The 19,738-nt window shown below is 37.8% G+C and overlaps 1 protein-coding gene across 5 annotated transcripts in view; it reads left to right on the top strand.

Annotated features, from left to right (window-relative positions):
• RBM33 (RNA binding motif protein 33) overlaps positions 1-19,738 on the top strand; it is a 127,379-nt gene that overhangs the window by 102,742 nt on the left and 4,899 nt on the right. For all 5 annotated transcript variants that reach the window (XM_083376971.1, XM_083376970.1, XM_083376973.1 and 2 more), the window contains 2 exons: positions 14,915-15,003; positions 16,701-19,738. The exon at positions 16,701-19,738 is cut by the window's right edge and continues 4,899 nt beyond it. In XM_083376971.1, the coding sequence (XP_083233097.1) occupies positions 14,915-15,003; positions 16,701-16,749 (138 nt within the window). In that variant the 3' untranslated portion in view covers positions 16,750-19,738. The remainder of the gene's footprint in view (positions 1-14,914; positions 15,004-16,700) is intronic.

The following is a 19,738-nucleotide window of genomic DNA, read 5'->3' as shown; positions in this document are numbered from 1 at the left end:
TTACAGTGGGGATGAGGTTTTGATGTTGGTGTGCTGTGCCTTTTTTTCTCCACACATAGTGTTGTGTGTTTTTCCCAAACAACTGAATTTTGGTTTCATCTGTCCACAGTATATTTTGCCAGTAGTGCTGTGGAACATCCAGGTGCTCTTTTGCAAACTTCAAATGTGCTGCAATATTTTTTTTGGACAGCAATGGCTTCCTCCGTGGTGTCCTCCCATGTACTCCATTCTTGTTTAATGTTTTCCTCATTGTAGATGTGTCAACAAAAATGTTAGCATGTGCCAGAGATTTCTGTAGGTCTTTAGCTGACACTCTAGGATTCTTCTTTACCTCATTAAGCATTATGCGCTGTGCTCTTGCAGTCATTTTTACAGGACGACCACGCCTAGGGAGAGTAGCAACAGTGCTAAACTTTCTCCATTTGTAGACAGTCTGTCTTACCGTGGACACATGAACATCAAGGCTTTTGGAGATACTTTTGTAACCCTTTCCAGCTTCATGCAAGTCAACAATTGTTGATCGTAGGTCTTCTGAGAGCTCTTTTCTGCGAGGCATGGTTCACATCAGACAGTGCTTCTTGAGACCAGTAAACCCAAAACAGGTGTGTGTTTTTAAAAGGCAGGACAGCTGTCAGCAACACATCCAATATCATCACACTGATTGGAGTCAAGGTTGGCTCACTCCTGGCTCCAATTAGCTCTTGGAGAAGTCATTAGGCTAGGAGTTCACATACTTTTCCCACCCTGCACTGTGAATGTTTACATGCTATGTTCAATTAAAACATGACAACAGCTAATGTTTGTGTAGTATTATTTTAAGCAGACTGTGTTTTTCTATTGTTGTGACTTACATGACGTTTAGAGCACATTTTATGGCCAATTCATGCAAAACTCCACGTAATCCCAAAGGGTTCGCATACTTTTTCTTGCAACTGTATAAGATAAATAGGCAGGGCAACAATATACAGCCTTGCCGGACTCCTTTCCCAATTTTGAACCAATCAGTGGTCCAGTTCTCACTGTTGCTTCTTGGCACACATATAGGTTTCTCAAGAGACAAATAAGATGGTCTGGTACGCCCATCTCTTTAAGAACTTGCCACAGTTTGTTATGATCCACACAATCAAAGGCTTTAATGAAGCAGAAGTAGATGTTTTTCTGGAACTCCATGATCCAGTGTATGTTGGCAATTTGATCTCTAGTTCCTCTGCCTCTTCGAAATCCTGCCTGTACTTCTGGTAGTTCTCGTTCCACATACTGCTGGAGTCTAGCTTGTAGGATTTTAAGCATAACTTTACTAGCATGAGAAATGAGTGCAATGGTGCGATAGTTTGAACATTCTTTGGCACTGCCTTTCTTTGGAATTGGAATGTAAACTGATATTTTCCAATCCCGTGGCCACTGTTGAGTTTTCCAAATTTGCTGGCAAATTGAGTGTAGCACTTTTACTGCATTGTCTTTTAAGATTTTGAATAGCTCAGCTGGAATACTGTCACCTCCACTAGCTTTGTTGTTGCTCAGTTTTTCTAAGGCCCACTTCACTTCACATTCTAGGATGTCTGGCTCGAGGTCAGCGACCACCTCATTGTGATTATCAGGGACATTAAGCTCATTCTTGTATAGTTCCTCTGTGTAATTTTGCCACTTCTTCTTAATCTCTTCTGCCTCTGTTAGGTCCCTGCCATTTTGGTCCTTTATCATGCCCATTTTTGCATTAAACGTTCCCTTCATCTCACCTATTTTCTTGAAAAGATCTCTGGTCCTCCCTATTCTGTTGTTTTCTTCTATTTCTTTGCACTGTTCATTTAAGAAGGCATTCTTATCTCTTCTAGCTATTCTCTGGAATTCTGCATTCAATTGGGCATATCTTTCTTTTTCTCCCTTGCCTTTCGCTTCCCTCCTTTCCTCAGCTATTTGCAAAGCTTCCTCAGACAGTCATTTAGCTTTCTTGCATTTCTTTTTCTTTGGGATGGTTTTGGTTGCTACCTGTTCGACAATGTTGTGAACCTCTGTCCATAGTTCTTCAGGCACTCTTGTCTATCAGATCTAATTCCTTAAATCTATTTGTCACCTCTACTGTATATTCGTCAGGGATATGATTTACTTCTTACCTGAGTGGCCTACTGCTTTTCCCTACTTTCTTCAGTTTAAGCCTAAATTTTGCAACAAGAAGCTCTGAGCCACAGTCAGCTCCAGTCTTGTTTTTACTGACTGTACAGAGCTTCTCCATCTTTGGCTGCAGAGCACATAAGTCAATCTGATTTCTGTGTTGACCGTCTGGTGATGTCCATGTGTAGAGCCGTCTCTTGGGTTGTTGGAAAAGAGTGTTTGCTATGACCATCGTATTCTCTTGACAAAATTCTATCAGCCTGTGCCCTGCTTCATTTTGTACTCCAAGGCCAAACTTACCTGTTATTCCAGTTATCTTTTGGCTTCCTACTTTAGCATTCCAACCCCCAATGATGATAAGGACATCATTTTTTGGTGTTAGTTCTATAAGGTGCTGTAGGGCTTCATAGAACTGGTTAATTTCATCCTCTTCAGCACTGGTGGTTGGGGCATAGACTTGGACTACTGTGATATTGAATGGTTTGCCTTGGATTCGAACTGAGATTATTCTGTCATTTTGAGGGTTGTATCCCAGTATTGCTTTTCCTACTCTTTTATTGACTATGAAAGCTACTCCATTTCTTCTGAGGGATTCTTGCCCGCAGTAGTATTCCTGATGGTCATCTGAATTAAATTCACCCATTCCTGTCCATTTTAATTCGCTGATACCTAAGATGTCGATGTTCAGTCTTGTCATCTCTTGTTTGACCACGTCCAGCTTTCCTTGATTCATGGATCTTACATTCCAGGTTCCTATGGAGAAAAAATCTTTACAGCATCGGACTTTCCTTTCACCACCAGACACATCCACAGCTGAGCGTCCTTTTGGCTTTGGCCCAGTCGCTACTTATTTTCTGGCGCTACTAGTACTAGCCCTCTGCTCTTCCCCAGTAGCATATTGGACGCCTTCCAACCTGAGGGTCTCATCTTCCAGCGTCGTATCTTTTTGCCTTTTGGTACTGTCCATAGGGTTTTCATGGCAAAGATACTGGAGTGGGTTGCCATTTCCTTCTTCAGTGGATCCCCTTCGCCATGACAAGGCAGTAATCCATGAAGGGGGCTGTTAAGTTTATTGCCCCATGAAAACAGCTTGAGCATCTTCTTCCAACAGTCACATAGAAAAAGAAGACTGTTCTATTCAAACGATTTTCAAACAGCTCTGACAAGATCAATTCTTGCAGCTCTTTCTTTTTAATAAGCTCTTGAATCATTGGAGCAGCACATTATATTTAAAGGGAATAAGGGATGTGGTGGCTCAGTGGGTTAGGACACTGAGCTTGTCGATCAGATGGTCGGCAGTTTGGCGGGTTGAATCTCGAGTGCCGCGTAACAGAGTAAGCGCCTGTTACTCATCCCAGCTTCTGCCAACCTAGCAGTTCGAAAGCACGTAAAAATGCAAGTAGAAAAATAGGGACCACTACAGTGGGAAGGTAACAGCGTTCCGTGCACCTTTGGCGTCTAGTCATGCTGGCCACATGACCACGGAGACATCCTTGGACAAGCGCTGGCTCTTTGGCTTTGAAACGGAGATGAGCACCGGCCCCTAGAGTCAGAAACGACTAGCACGCATGTGCGGGGTAACCTTTACATTGTTTGTGTGTGTGTGTGTGTGTGTGTGTGTGTGTGTGTGTATACATTATATACTAGAGAGGGAAGTGATGTAACTATTCAATGAAATCAGCAAACAATGTAATCTGTATTTCCAAATTAGTACTTTGGTAATAACATCATGTCATAAATTAATCTTTTAACATATTTATAATACAGGATATCTAGGTAGTTGCAGTCCTCCTTTTCTGGGAAAATAGCAACTTGCTTGGTCTTGTATTCTCTAACTGCACCTTCCAGTTTCTTTACATTTGTGTTTCTGTGCCCAGTAAGTATTCAGTACAGACTTCAGTATAGGCAAGATAACACACCCTGTAGTGCTAAAACAAGGGGGAGATTGGTGTCCCCCCCCTCCCACTGTCTTTTGCTTATCATTCGCAGAGTTATGGCGCAACCTTGTGCTCACTTAGAGTAACTGCAACATTTTTCAGTGAGCCCATTTTATTTAGAAAATGACTATACAGATAATAGTTTACAAGCCTAAAACTCCAGATTTAAAATGAAATACATAGTGATTTGATATGAAGAACCTCAACTAATTTGAGGATTACATTAAAGATAAAAGTGTATTTATTATTATGGATTGAATGGGCTTACATTGTAATTTGTAAAGTAATGGAAAAAAAAACCTATGAAGCTGGGGAATTCTGGGAGCTGAAGTCTGTACATCGTAAAGTTGCCAAGGTTGAGAAACATTGTTCTAGCCTGTGTCAGATATATTCCCTAGATCTATGGTTTTACTTTGCAGGGAAGTTAGGTTGTTAATGGTGGAGCAGCTCTTCAGCTCTGCTGCGCTCTCTCTTTCTCCCCCTCCCTCTCCATCTCTCTCTCTCCCCTCCTCCTCCCCCCCTTATGCAATATTATATTTTGTGAATAGAATAGTGCTGGAAGGAACCCTGGAGGTCCTCCAGTCCAGCCCCCTGCTCAAGCAGGAGAACCTACACCATCTCGGACAGGTGAATGTCTAGTCTTTTTCTTAAAAAACTCCAGTGATGGAGCGCCACGATTTCTGGGGGTGTTCCACTGGTTGATTGTCCTCACTGTCAGGAAGTTTCTTCTTAATCCCAGTGTGGTAGTTGATGCTTCCTTGGTGATTGTTTTGGTGACTTTTCCATTCTGGTAAAGTGTCTATTCAATGCACTTAAACCAAATCGTGTGCACAGTTTGCTGGTAACCCACCTCATTTTTCATTGTAGCTGGTATAGAGGTCTGTGTGGATATTATGGTTTGCTATTGGGAACCAAGCTATTTTGGCCTACTTTAGATTAATGGCACCCATCTCACTATTCAAAATGACTCTGGGCAGCTTGCAGTACAATAAAAACACAAATATAAAAACGTTAATATTAACAAGGATGAGATAAAACTATGTACCAAGTCCACAAGGTTGGTTTCTCTGCCCTTTAATGCAGTGTAGAGCTCTGGATTCCTCCCCAGCTATGATAAAATGAAGATATACAGAGGGAATACTTTAAAATATAAAGATCCTTGCCATCCTTGTAGAAATTATCAAATTAGGTGTGCAAAATCCACTGTTGGGCCATAGCTCATTGCATTTTTCATGGAGAAGGTCACAACTGAATTATTTGCATTTTCAGGTAGGTCTAGAAATTCCTGGAACCCCAGTCTGCAGTTAGAGGGCCCAGTAGTCCAACTTGGTGTGAGACAGCTTTTGGATTTTGAAAGACAGCTTTTGGATTTTGGCTGACCGGCTGTACTCAGGGTGTGGTCCTCAGTAGAGCCACATCTACATGGAGGGAAGTGTGTAGTGGGGTGCCCCAGGATTCTGTTCTGGGCCCAGTGCTCTTCAACATCTTCATCAACGATTTGGATGAAGGGATAGATGGGGAACTCATCAAATTTGCAGACGACACCACGCTGGCATTAATAGCCAACACTCCAGAAGACAGGCTTAAGATACAGAAGGATCTGGACAGACTTGAACACTGGGCGCTATCTAACAAAATGAAATTCAATGGTGAAAAAAGTAAGGTTCTACATTTAGGCAAGAAAAACCAAATATACAGGTATAGTATAGGGGGTACCTTGCTCAATAGTAGTAACTGTGAGAGGGATCTCGGAGTCCTAGTGGACAATCACTTAAATATGAGCCAACAGTATGCTGCAGCTGCCAAAAAAGCCAACAAAGTGCTAGGCTGCATTAACAGAGGGATAGAATCAAGATCAAGTGAAGTATTAATACCACTTTACAATGCTTTGGTAAGTCCACACTTGGAATACTGCATCCAGTTTTGGTCACCACAATGTAAAAAAGATGTTGAGACTCTGGGAAGAGTACAGAGAAGAGCAACAAAGATGATTAGGGGACTGGAGACTAAAACATATAAGGAACGGCTGCTGGAATTGGGTATGTCTAGTTTAATGAAGAGAAGGACGAGGGGTGACATGATAGCAGTGTTCCAATATCTCAGGGGCTGCCCCAAAGAAGAGGGAGTCAAGCTATTCTCCAAAGCGCCCGAAGGCAGGACAAGAAGCAACGGATGGAAACTAGTCAAGGAGAGAAGCAACCTAGAACTAAGGAGAAACTTCCTGACAGTTAGAACAATTAGCCAGGGGAACAACCTGCCTCCAGAAGCTGTGAATGCTCCAACAATGGAAGTTTTTAAGAAGAGACTGGACAGCCATTTGTCTGAAATGGTATAGGGTTTCCTGCCTGAGCAGGGGGTTGGACTAGATGACCTCCAAGGTCCCTTCCAACTTTACTATTTTAATTATGAAATGCCATTATGAGCAGATGAATTTTTGTATCATATATTCAAAACATGCTGGCTGTGGAATTTGGAGGCTTGAGGTCCAGATATCTGAATGCTACTGAGGTTGAGAAATACTGTTCTAAGAGTTAGCACATTTCTTTTCTTCATAAAAGATAGAAGATTGAATTAAGACCTTTCATTGGGATTTGTGCAGTCACTCTTTCTGTTGCCTCTCTTGATGCCAGCAAGTGACAGTTAAGTTGGCTTCTGGATACTGATCGTGCCAGTGAGTGATTAAATATTAGAAATTCCCTTTAGTGATTGGGATATATGTCTGAGAATAAGGTTTGCCTACAGGTAGTCTTTGGGTAGTCTTCGATTAACTACTATAATTGGGTCAGGAATTACAATCCTACGTTATTTTGGTTGTAAGTTGAGGCACCCAAAATGACGGAAAGTAAATTTCCAGCTTTTTTTGTGGTGTTTCTTAAGCAAATGCTACAGTGAATGACGCCAAGTAGCTAAGAAAATTGAAACTGACTTTTGATCCAGCTATTTGGATACCTCTTACAGGTTGTGTATTTATTTATTTATTTGTTAAATTTATTTGACATTTATCTCGCCGTGGGGCTCCTCTAGGCAGCTTATAACAATTGTAGGAATAGTAGTTACACACGGAATACTTTCCCTTAAATCTAGGAAGTTTCCAGAAAGGTAACGAAAATATCAAAACACCTCACCAGCAATCAGCACCCAAATTGGGAGAGATTAAAACAAAAGTAATCACTAGTTCAAGAAGTTAACAATACCCCAGTCAAGGAGCTACCAACTCAGACAAACCATCCACAGTAAACAGCAGCCTCATCAAGGAAGCATCAATACCCCTCACACTATCACTGACAGAGCAAGCCTCTTTTGTGTAGACAACCTTGGCTCTTTTATGACTTGTGGACTTCAACTCCCAGAATTCCTAAGCCAGCCATGCTGAGGGGAAAGGGAGAGGTTTCCAAGCTGAGCCATGCTGGTTGAGGAATTCTGGGAGTTGAAGTCCACGAGTCACAAAAGAACCAAGGTTGCCTACCCCTGGCCTAGGCCTAGTCCGCTTTATGACTCGTGGACTTCAACTCCCAGAATTCCTGAGCCAGCCATGCTGAGGGGAAAGGGAGAGGTTTCTAAGCTGAGCTATGCTGGCTCAGGAATTCTGGGAGTTGAAGTCCACGAGTCATAAAAGGACCAAGGTTGTCTACCCCTGGTATAAACAGAGAACAAACGCCACTCCCTTCCAGCACCTGAAGATGCTACCTGGTTGGGTAATGAAGTGCCTGCAAGAAGACCACTAACCTCAGATAGCACCAAGGACCCCACAGTTCAACCCTGAACAGCTACAAATATTCTCTTACAGCAGTAATCTAGGAAGAAATAGTAAAAGTAAATCCTCCTTTGATTCAAATGCTGCTTAGTGACTTCTTAAACTTATCTGTATACATTTCTTAATAGCAATATGAAAAAAAAAATCCACTACCCTATTTTGTTTATTATTGTATATTACCTGGAGCTCAATTTCTGATCCAAATGCTCACCTTTGTAGCTTTTTGAGATCGGCCAGTGTTGAAAAGCAAATAATTTAATGTATCGTATATGATTAAGATACGCAGATTTAACTCCATTTTATGTTTCCCTAGCACCTGTATTTGGAATCCCCAAATCAGAACCTGGTAAAGTAAGTTACTAAATAGAAGTAGCCTCACTGTTTTAGTATAAATATCACCGCATATGGTTATCAGATCAAAGTCCTATATTCTGAAAAATATTTGTTTCAATCTGCATATGAGGGTTTCCCAGGATTTGCAAGTATTGGTTAAAAAAAAAACACCCTGTAGGTTTAACATACAGGAAGTCCTTGACTTGCAACCAGTTGCTTAGTGACCATTCAGAGTTATGATGGACCCATCCAAAAGAGCCTTATGACCTGTTTCTAATGGTCACTGACCTTCTCCCCAATCATGTGATTCCATTTTGGATGCTTGGCATCTATTCCACGCTTACAGCCATTTGCAGCATCCTGCCATCCGGTGATTGTGATTTTTGATATTTTTGCTGAAAATCAGCATTTACTTTCAGTTTTCAGCAAAAATGCTCCATAGCAAACAATGGATTGTTTAAAAACTCCCAAAAAAGAGATAATAAAACCAGATCAGTCATGTGGGTGACCCGCTTTATGATCATCATGACTTTTGACTGTAATCAGTAGGTTTGATTGCGTTTGTAAGTCAAGGACCAACTGTATTCTCAAACTTCCTTAAAAGTTTTTAATTGTTTTATTTTTTTTAATAAATAAGTCTTTATTTACATTTCATGTTAAAAACACACACCATACACCAACAAAGACAAAAAAACATATACAATATACAGAAAACGAAGAAATCAAAAAATTGGAAACCATTTCAAAAAAATCAAATTGTATCTACTTCTAAACTGACAATTATATTCCACTCACTAAATCTCTTATAACTATCCAACTCCAAAGCTTATTCATTAACAAAAACTATATCACTTCATTTTTGACCAACCTCCAAGCGACCCTCATTTCTTTAATCTTTTATCCATCCAAATATACCATTTATTCCATAATAGAAATGCTGGTGTCTCTTCTTTACCCTTCAACTTCTTGGTCAATGTGTGTGCTTCTGCACAATCAAGTATTCTCCTAATTATAGCTTCATCCGGCGGGGTATGATTTGCCTTCCAAAATTGCACATACCCCATCCTTGCCGCCGTTAAGATATGTAAAACTAAATACCATATTCCCCTCTTAATATTTCCAGGCCTGAAGCCAAGCAGATACGTCTCTGGTTTAAGATCAACTAAACTCCCTGTGATTTCCTCTATCCATTTTTGGATCCTCATCCAATATCTAACCACTTCTGGACATGTCCACCATAAGTGATAATACGTGCCAGTCCCTTTACCACACTTCCAACAATCGGCCGACAATCCAGGGAACATTTTGGAAAGTCTAGCCGGAGGGAGATGCCATCTATAAAGCATTTTGTATATGTTCTCCTTATATGACGTGGAAACCACCAGCCTCATATTAATCCACCAAATCTCTTCCCTTTTCTCAAGTGGAAGTCCATAACCAAAAGTTTTTAATTGTTTTAGAAAGCGGACATCCTTAGTCTGGCCCGTTGAAGTTCCTTGGGCTACCTCTCCCCTCATATCTAGCCGGCAAGTTGGCTAGATCTTTTCTTTGAGCAGGAAGTTGAACTAGAAGACTTCCGAGGTCCCTTCCAACCCTATTATTCTATGTTCTAAAACATCTGGAGGGCAGGAGGTTGGGGACGTAAGTTCTGGAATTTCATAAATCATTAGCTCCTGTTAACACCACAGAACGAGGACCACAAGTTGGAACAGGCATTGGCCAAAAATTAAAATTGTGGTGGCCTTCCTTAATTATTTACAAAGAAAGGCTGCGATTTTAGCTTTCTGTCCTCAGTGAATTTTATAGATAGATATAGTTGATATAGATTGATAAAGAACTGATATAGTAGCTAAATACAGCTGCTTCTTCTTCTTTTCCCCCTTTTAATTGGCTGTCACAGGAAGCTGGAGGCTAAAGCACTGGGAACATTTTCTGCCATAGTTGAGAGAGAAGCACCTAACTTGGTTGTGAGAATCAGTTATTAGCAAGAGGGCTGAAGAAGGTTCAGGAAAGGGGAGACCACCAATTGACAGAGGAGAAAGTACTGCGTGCCGCTTCCATGGTCATTTTTCCTTCCTGTTGACCTAATTGGACTTTTAAGAATATAATTCCTCTCAGGCAGTAGAGGACATTCTTTCTGAATGATGACCAATTTATTCAGTGCAAAAGTTTGGGTTTTTGCATTTGTAAAAACATATTGTTACTTAGTTTACCATTGTAAGTTGATTTTATAACATCTTCCATTAACCTGGTCCAAACTGAATGACCAAGGGACAACCTAGCAGATTTAAGAATATGCGTGGTAAATATGGAGCAGCAAATGATCACTAATTTCTCCAAACATTACCTTCATTAACAATTGAAAATTCCAAGTAGGACTTTTCATACAGTTGGGGTTGAATGCCACGTCTGCCCAGTTTTCAGTTCTGAAAAGTTACAAATGCCAACTGTAAAATTACAAGAAATGTAACTTAGTTTTTCAATTTAAAATAAAATTTAAAAATTTATCTTGTCTTTTATAGCAATATCAAATTGCAGAAGTTTTCTTTTTTTAAAAAAAGAAATTGAATTCTGTTAAAATTTATATAAGGAAAGTTAGATAATCACTAGGCCTGAGCTGATAAACTAATGTGTGAGTTATTAAAAATTAGAAACACAGTCCAGTTAATTGGATGGTGTGTCATTCTAAAAGAACACCTTTCTGAAACTTCAAATATATTCAACTGAAATCTCAGTATGTTAGCACTATTACTTAGGAAGTTTAAGTGAAAAGCACCTTGGTTCATACCCATTTGCATTTAATTTGTATTTTTGTACTTTAAATAGGGTTCTGAGTCAAATTAACAGGCAGTATTTTCCATGATTCTGATTTACATGGATATATATGAACAATGATTTTGAGATAGAAAATTGTTGTTGATATCTAAGTTCATAAACTATTTATCTATCGTGTACAAAATATTAAGATAGAAAAAAAAACTTCCTATTAGTGAAAAATATAACATGTAAATAAACTTAACTTTGGGAACCAATTGTCATGGCACCCATAATGGAAACTGTTATATCTCTGGGCTGCTTGACAAAGTAGAGTCAGGTTCTCCGCCAACATCAGAAAAATCTATTAGAGCTATTTGTAAAGATCTCCAGAGATCATATTCTGATTTGTGCAGAAGTGCTGAATATTGTTTGGTCCCTCTGCAATATGAACTGCTCCAAAACAGACATTCTTCTCATAATGATGTGCAAGATACCCTTTCATCAAGAGCTCATAGCTTTATCAAATACAGCCTTTTAGACATGATGTAACCCAACATATAGTTTAATTCTATGAATAGATCTTTTTGATTCCATAGTGTTGTCCGAATTGAAGCTGCACATTGCAATATAAGAAAGTTGTCAAAATACACATTATGAACCACAGAGGCATTTGGACAAAACATTGAACTGTAATTTGATTTGGGTTCATGTACTTCCTTCTCTGCTTCTTGATTGGTCATTTAATGATGATTGGAAGCGTTTTGAATTTTTTTCTAACTAGTCACAGTTTTTCCATTATAATCTTGTCTGGGTAAGCCAACTTTACAGCTGTGAACTTTGGAGATAAAAGTTAGATTTAGAACTCATTAAAAGTCTTAGTTATTCAAAAGCAATGGTGGCTATAAATCAGAAGTATACACTTTTGATCTTTTTGTGACCATCAAGGAGAAAAGAAAGAAAGCATCCAGGCTCTTGTACACATTAGTCATTATGATTAGCAGAGCATCTGAAAAAGAAATTATTTTGTCTGTTTACATACAACTTTAGAACATCTTTTAAAGACAGCTTTTACTGTACAAATTAGCTGTTTTGAACTTTTGAAACCACAAATCTACACAAATGCAAGAAATTCAGTTTCTGTGGATTCACTGTTTCTCTTCCATTATTTGATAGTAGATTCCGATACAATTTCATTACATTCCCATGACATGAAAACTGTAGTGATATTTCACAAATCTTCCAATAGATCATTCACCCACAAAGGTGTTGCATACTGTCTTGTGCCTTAATGACAGAAATCTGCAGTTACTGGATGAGTAAAATGTTTGCAACTAGTATTAGGATGGAAGCATATTCAGTATGTTTATTCTGAATGGTATTATGTTCATGGTATTATGTTCAATCCTACTGTTAAAAAGTTAATGAAAGTTGAAGTTTCGTTAGCCTCGTGTTCCTATTTATTCTGTTAATGCACAGTGATTCATAACTTTGTTCTAAAATAAGTTTTGTGCAGAATTGTTTTCTAATTCTATAAATCCCAAGGAAAACTTAAGATATTTCTTATGTATGGAAAGATTTGTGTAATGTTTTTCTCCTGTTATTTTATGAGCCAAAAAGTTTACTTCTTCAATAACCAAGTACTGTAATAAAATCATTCTGTTTTGGCAACTTTTCCTCTATGTTGATCTTCATTTAAAGATGGCAATCTAAACAAGCATATTCAGAATTTGCAGTGCTAGTTTGGTTGTTATCTAATATAGGTAGTCTTTGACTTATGACCATAATGGGGACCAGAATTTCTGTTGCTAAACAAATTGGTTGCTAAGTGAGCTGTGACTGGTTTTACAGCCTTTTATTCCCTCATGATTGTTAAGAAAATCACGCAATTAAGTGAATCAGGCTGTCGTTAGGCAAATCTGGATTTGCCCATTGACTTTGCTTCTCAGAAGTCATGTGGGAAATGTTGTAAATACATGCCTGTTGCCTCATAATCGTGGGGATACTGTGATGGTCGTAAGTGCGAGGACTGATCAGAAATCACTTTTTTCAATATCTTTGTTATTTTAAGCGATACTAAATGAATGGTTATAAGTCGAGGGCTATCCATTTGGTCTCTCTGAATTCAGAGTAAAGAAATAGAAGCGTTAACAATTTGGGGTTCATTTAAGACGGCCATTCCTGAGATGCTATTCAGATTGGCTGTGAACGCGGCTTCTGAAATTCCAAGCTTGCATGGCTGAATGTCACACTTAGAAACTTAGAGACTTGCAATTCCAGTGAAGCTGAAGGACTGGGGGCTACTAATTTAGCAGATCAATGTCTTAAAGGAGGGGTCCCCACCCCCCGGTCTGTGAACCGGTACCAGGCCACGGCATGCCAGCAACCGGTCCACGCAAACAAGCAAAGCCCCATCTGCAGGATGCAGGCAGCACATGAAGCCACGCCCCCTCCAGAAAAACCTCTCTTCGTGTAACCGGTCCTTGGTACCCAAAAGGATGGGGACCTGCCTTAAAATACATGCTAACTATTCCACCAGGTTTTTTATGGTATTGGACTGGATCATACTTATAAAAAAATCTCAAAAGAAATTAGTATTTAGCAAGTTAGTCAGGACTAGTAGAAATCTTGTTGGCTTCATCTAAATATGACAAAATCTGTATCCAGCCTTTTGTATTCCTAGGAATGTTGATTAGGAAATGAGTGTATGGAATAAGGGATTCAACATCTCATAAACATACAGTACTAAATGCTAATGCAGACAGTAACTGATTCCTTGATTTAGGCTATTTATTTAAACTAGAGATTATATGAACTGGAAAGTTATCAGATAAAAACAGGTACATTTCACCATGCATGCTGGCAGAATTTAGGCAATAGTATTTTATTTCTTTATTAAACAAAGGGATAGATGACAAAATACTGACTTAGAGGATTCGTAATCAAGTTAATTATAGGATTCTCTATTACTTTTCGACTCATTTTGGAGAATAAAAGGTTCTTTTTTTCCTCCCCACTCATTCTTTACCTGAAAGTGATAAATAGTGTTCTTTATATGCTTAACATTTATTTTAATTAGCCATTTACAGAATGTATTAAATTTGAAACCTTGCTTTTCACTTTAGTACTGTAACTTCTTTGCATCTGTGAAGAAAACAATCCATTTGGGGGACTCTAAAAGTATCCTAATTCTTGCATCCGTCCATCATAAAATACATAAATCCTTAAAATTAAATCCAAAGAGCATTACTTCCAAGTTACCTTAACAAATGACTCTAGAATGTTGGATAAACATTCAGTAAACATGCCATAAATATTAGCATGCTGTGGGAAGCTGTTGGCTGTGTCAATGAAGAAACCCAGTTCTGAATGTGCAGATTTTGCAAATTATTTAGAAGGTTTTTTAGCCATTTCCTGCATGAAAAACAGAGAAGAGGAGCAGCTGTTGTTCAAATTACGAATTCAACTTTCATTTGTCGTTTGAAAGAATTTGAGAATAATTTGCAAGTTTTTCAAGTTGCTTGTTAGACCTATTTTGAATGTTTTCAGCCTTGTTTCACATGTTCCTTTGTGATATTTGCAGCAGCTTCTTCAAAGATCTCAATAACACCTTCCTAGTCTTCTCCGGGAGCTCTCTAACAAAAATACATCCTCAGAATGAATTTTAATATTTTTAAGGCCATCTTAAAAGTTGCTGTAATGATGAATTTGTAGTGATCATTTAACATGATAAATATCTAGTTTTACTGTTCATTTAGTAGAGAAAATATTAGAGGATGCTGGAATTCCTCATAGTGGCTAAGCGAGTACATGGACATAAGATTTCTTTTTTTAAAGAAAAAATTGTATGTTAAAACAATAAAAAAAAAGATTCTGTATTCAGATGGATTGATTTGCAAGTTAAGTACTAGCTTTGTGGCTTACACTTGAACTCATCTTTTTGCAACAGCTATTGAGAGGAAATTAACTCCCAATTCTGATGTTCCTTAAAAAGCATTTTTGTCTTTTCCTTTTTTGTCTTCTATAGAGTTTACAGATGTTGCCTCAACAACGAAAGGCCATTGCAAAATTTAAAGAGCCCGCTGATGCTTTAAAATTTCAGCAGAAGTTTCACAGGTAAGTATTATGGATTGGTTTTATCTGATATAAATTATTTTAGTCTTCATCAAGATTTTTCAATGTTAGATAAATAGTTTTACAATCCCATTATCTCCAACCAATCTGGTAAAAAAGACAAGTTGTTGCTGCTTAAGACAGCATTAGGGAAAAATTAAATTTAATAATTTAATAATAAATACTAAAATATTAAAAACTTAAATTTTTTTCTAAGCCATTTTATAAAGACCTATTATCTTGAGATTGGAGAACTGTTTAATTTAGAGCTGATTTATCATAGTGATGATCATCCTGAAAGTAAGCCTTGTGTTCATGTGTTCAGACCATGTGTTTCTCTATGTCTCAGTACACTTTTTTCCCAAGTGATACCTGTCTTTAAGCTACATTTTTCCATGGTGTCAGGAATAACTGTCATTTTATGTACAATGTACAAATCAGGATTTCAAATTATTTTTTTTTATTTTATTTTATTGAACTTATATACCGCCCTTCTCCCATAGGACTCAGGGCGGTTCACAAGGCAATTAAAAATAACGCTACAATACAAAAAAGTTAATAACAATTAAAATAATTAAATTATCCTTGAGTAAAATATAAAAACCCCTGTAACTCTAATTAAAACCCAATTACAATAAATTATGTTTCATGTTAGGGGTCTCCAAACATGGCAAGTTTAAGACTTCAGTTCAGCTATGGAATTCTGAGAACTGAAGCCCACAAGTCTTAAAGTTGCTACGCTGGCTGAGAAATTCTAGAAGTTGAAGTTCACAAATCTTAAGTTACAAAATTTGGAGACTCCTGTTTTGTGTCATGATTTGGAAGCAGAATGTCAAGTGGATTCAGATTCAGGATGATCATCGCTATGATAAATCAGCTCTAAAATAACAGTTCTCCAAACTCAAGATAATAGGTCTTTATAAAATGGTTGAAAAAAGTTAAGTTCTTAATATTTTAGTATTTATTATTAAATTCAATTTTTCCCTAATGCTTCTCTTAAGCAGCAACAACTTGTCTTTTTTACCAGATTGGTTGGAGATCATGGGATTGTAATACACTTTGTCTCAGTGAAAAAGTTGCGTGTTTGACTAAACTGGGCCCAGCATATCTGAAGAACTGTCTTGCTCCAATGGGACTGGCCTGTCCTACATATTCTGGAAGAAGAGGCCTACTGCAGATTCTGACAGCCAAGGAAGTTTGGTTGATGGGCTGTTGGAGAAGAGCCTTTTCCACTGTGAAACATCATGTCACCAGAGATGAGGTCTACCCATCCCATTTTTCTTCTCTTCCAGAAGGGCCTTAATATCTGACTCTGGTGGTTTCCATGGAGACACCTTAGGGTGGAGGTGACTGCAATGATAAAAAAGCCACCAGCCCTGCCCTTTGTGAGCCCTCAGGGTTTTTACACTATTTAATTTTTGTAATTTAACTATTCTTACATTTATAATTGCTTTTAAATTTCTATTTTATTTATTTTTTTGCATTATAAGCTGCCCAGACTTGACATAGGCAGCATATTAATTAATCAATCAATTTGACAGTGAAACAACCCAGTCTTGATTGAAGAATACTGGCTTAGAAAACTTGGCTACATCTGAACCATGCCTAAAATGGGGAGAAAGTGTGCATCTAAGTAAGTTCCTTTCTCCATTCAAAAAATGCATCTGCCTTAAATCATTATGCATTCATCTTTTTTCCAGGCACATGATAGATCTCTCCCATATCAACGTGGCCCTGGTAGTGGAGTGACCACTGCACATAAGTTATCCTAAAATACAGCAGGTTATGGAGGAAGTCAGAAGGGTAGAATCTCCCTGTAATTTCTGGTGCCAGCTTTGCAGACTTCTTCTGAAACTTCAAAATTACTCTATGACAGCTGCTGACAATACAACCTTGCTACAATTAGAAGTTGGATTACAAGAGTGAAAACTATCTGTATGGAACGTACAGAGCCACAGATCTCATGTGTGAATAGTATACGTGGATGTTTTTAGACGATATACTGTGATCACAATGTCTTGGATCAAAAGAACTTTGACTCTTGAAAATATTTTTTGTAATTTTTTTTCTCAGAAAAGAATATTTGATAATGGTTGCCCTTATCTTCAGTGTGGGATGTTGAAATCAGAATACACCCATAATCTACTCTTTGTAGCTAAGCATACAGATGCCTATAATATAGAATAAAAGTTGAGCTTTATAGTTTAATGGTTTTTTTTTTTTGCCACGAGGCTCTGAAGCTTGTTCTTGAAAGATCTTATTCCTCATAAAGTTAATGTAGTTGTTGCGCATAAAGTCCCTCTCAGTATTCCTAACATTTCTTACTAACCCTATTTTGGACAAATTGTCCCACCAGTTGATGTCCTTGTCTAAGAAGGATGCTTGTATTCCAGGTTCCAAAATCTTGGAATGACATCTCTTTTAGCCTTCTCTTGTGCTTTCTTAGTGGGCTTGAATGGCCAGGAACTATCTGGAGGCTGCTGGTGATGAGAAAGCTTATATATATTCAGGACAAGGAGATTCATTTTGCTTAGGCTTTTGGGGAAGTGAGTTATTGGAGTTATAATCAGTTTTTATTTCTGTGTAGTAATTGGCAGTAATGCTTGTTAACAGTAGAGTCTGCCAAATCGTTCTCTAGTGCTATTCCCACGCCACCTGGTGAATTATGAAGACATTTCCTCTGAAATGTGGTCTCTTACGAAAATATGTGCAGATTTTAGGCAAGTTCCATTTTTGTACTAAATAAATGCTCTCCTTCAAAGAAAGACGCTTGTGACGCTATTCCCTGCTTCCTTTGAACTGTGAGAAGAGAGAAATCCTTTTGCTACTCTTAGAAATCTATTCAATGTTTACATATTTCAGGCCAATAAACATAGAGCAAATAAGGATTATAAGTTATTTTGAGCATATAGAAAAATAGTTAAGGAATGTTCTATCAGGACGGAAGGCTATGTGACACTGAGAAGTAGTGATGTTCCTACCTATTCAGAATCATATTCTGCCAAAAAAAACGGTTTTTAAAACTGTTCATGGTTAAGGAGAACATGTGGGAATCAGCAATAAAGATATGAAAACATATACATCTTTTAAAGACAAAGCTGTTTTTCCCCACTGGTAATAATCACAGCTATAGCATCTTTGGTATAGTGTAAGGTGTGGAGATACGTTAGACATTTTAATTAGTTAATAAAAACCATCTTCATCTTTGTGAAGTATACCTTGAATTCTACTATACCAAAGAGGTCTTTATTATTTACAGCTCTTAGTTTGTGTTTGTTAAGAAAAGTAGGATTTTAGTTGAGGGTGCAATTTAGGCTAGCTTTTCTGTGCTTAGAATTGTATTAAAAACACAGCAGTCCCTCAGAGTCAAGCGAGAGAGATCATCCCAGGACATGATATAATCTTTCCACAAAACAAAGGTTGATATTTAGGATTTAAAATTTAAAGTAATTTTTTTTAAACAATGTCTTCACCATGTAGCTCAGGTACAGCTTGTCCAATACAAACAAGCATGCATTGGTTTGGCAGGTTTAAATGCAACAATGCCTGCCAGAAAAGCGGATTTTATAATGCCCAACCTCTACATCACATTTGAGGTTCGAGAAAACTTTTATTTCTTACAAAAGTTTTATTTCTCAAAAGGTCTTTGATTAGGCTGGATGCAGTTTAGGGTATTTTGAGGACGGAGAGTGTTAATTAACGCTTTTAGGCTTACAACTTCTCTATGTGGGGAACCTTCTGTGGTGTAGCATTTAAAATAATGGTGTGGACTTTTGTGTGCTTTGGCGAGTGTCTAGTGGGCACCATCTTGCTAGAGGGGATTCTCTAGGATAAGGGAAAGAGGAAGAAGAAGAATTGTGATTTTTTTTCTCTCTATCTCTCTTTGTATTTAAGCAGAAGGGCACCAAATCTTTCTTTTGAATTGTTTATAGATACTGCAAATATCTCGACTGATTAATACTAAATTAGAACTGAGTTTGACATGATCACAGTAACATTGGTCCCTAATTTTGAGATGCCTTCCACAAAAGCAAATCACAATAAAAATAGCAGAGCCTGTTCTTTCCACACTGCTTCCTGAACTATCTCCACATCTTTGATAGAAGATCTGTTGCAACCATTATCTTGTTCTTTCTTTATCATGTGTTATTTTAAAGATGCAAAATGCAGCCATTGCATTTAATGTATCGTGTAAAATATGAGACTTTGAAAAAAAAAATAAATGAAGCTGTTCCCATTTGAATAATTTAGTTACACAAAAGCTTATTTGGTGGGCTGGGGAGGAAGGCAGTTGTGTTGTTTGAGTTGAATGGAAATGGTTCCATGTTGCTGTTATTACTATTATTATTGGTGTAACTTCTGTTTTTTTTTATAAAGATGCCAGTTAAGTCAATACATGTATCTTGACCTGTGTATTATTTGTTCTGAAACTTCGAAAGCATACATTTGGTATAGATGTTTAGCCAAGTGACCACTGTATGTGGAAGCTTTTTTCTCTTATAGAGACCATTTTCATTTAATTTGGCAACATTTTCTAGGTCACTTTAGTTTTGTTTTTTTTACCCATGCCGATGAGTAAGTGTAGTCAAGTGTGATGCTGAATATTAATAATTTTATAGTTCAGAGCTAAATGGCCACTATCATATTCATTAATTCATGCACTTTTAACATTTATTTTGGACAAGGTTGGATAATTTTAATTTCATAAGAAATTAAAGATAATCCTGTAATGATGTTT

The sequence above is a fragment of the Vipera ursinii genome (assembly GCF_947247035.1).
Source record: "Vipera ursinii genome assembly, chromosome: Z".
In the NCBI taxonomy this organism is placed as follows: domain Eukaryota; kingdom Metazoa; phylum Chordata; class Lepidosauria; order Squamata; family Viperidae; genus Vipera; species Vipera ursinii.
Note: the sequence above shows the minus strand (reverse complement) of the source record. Positions and strands in the feature narration are given on the sequence as shown.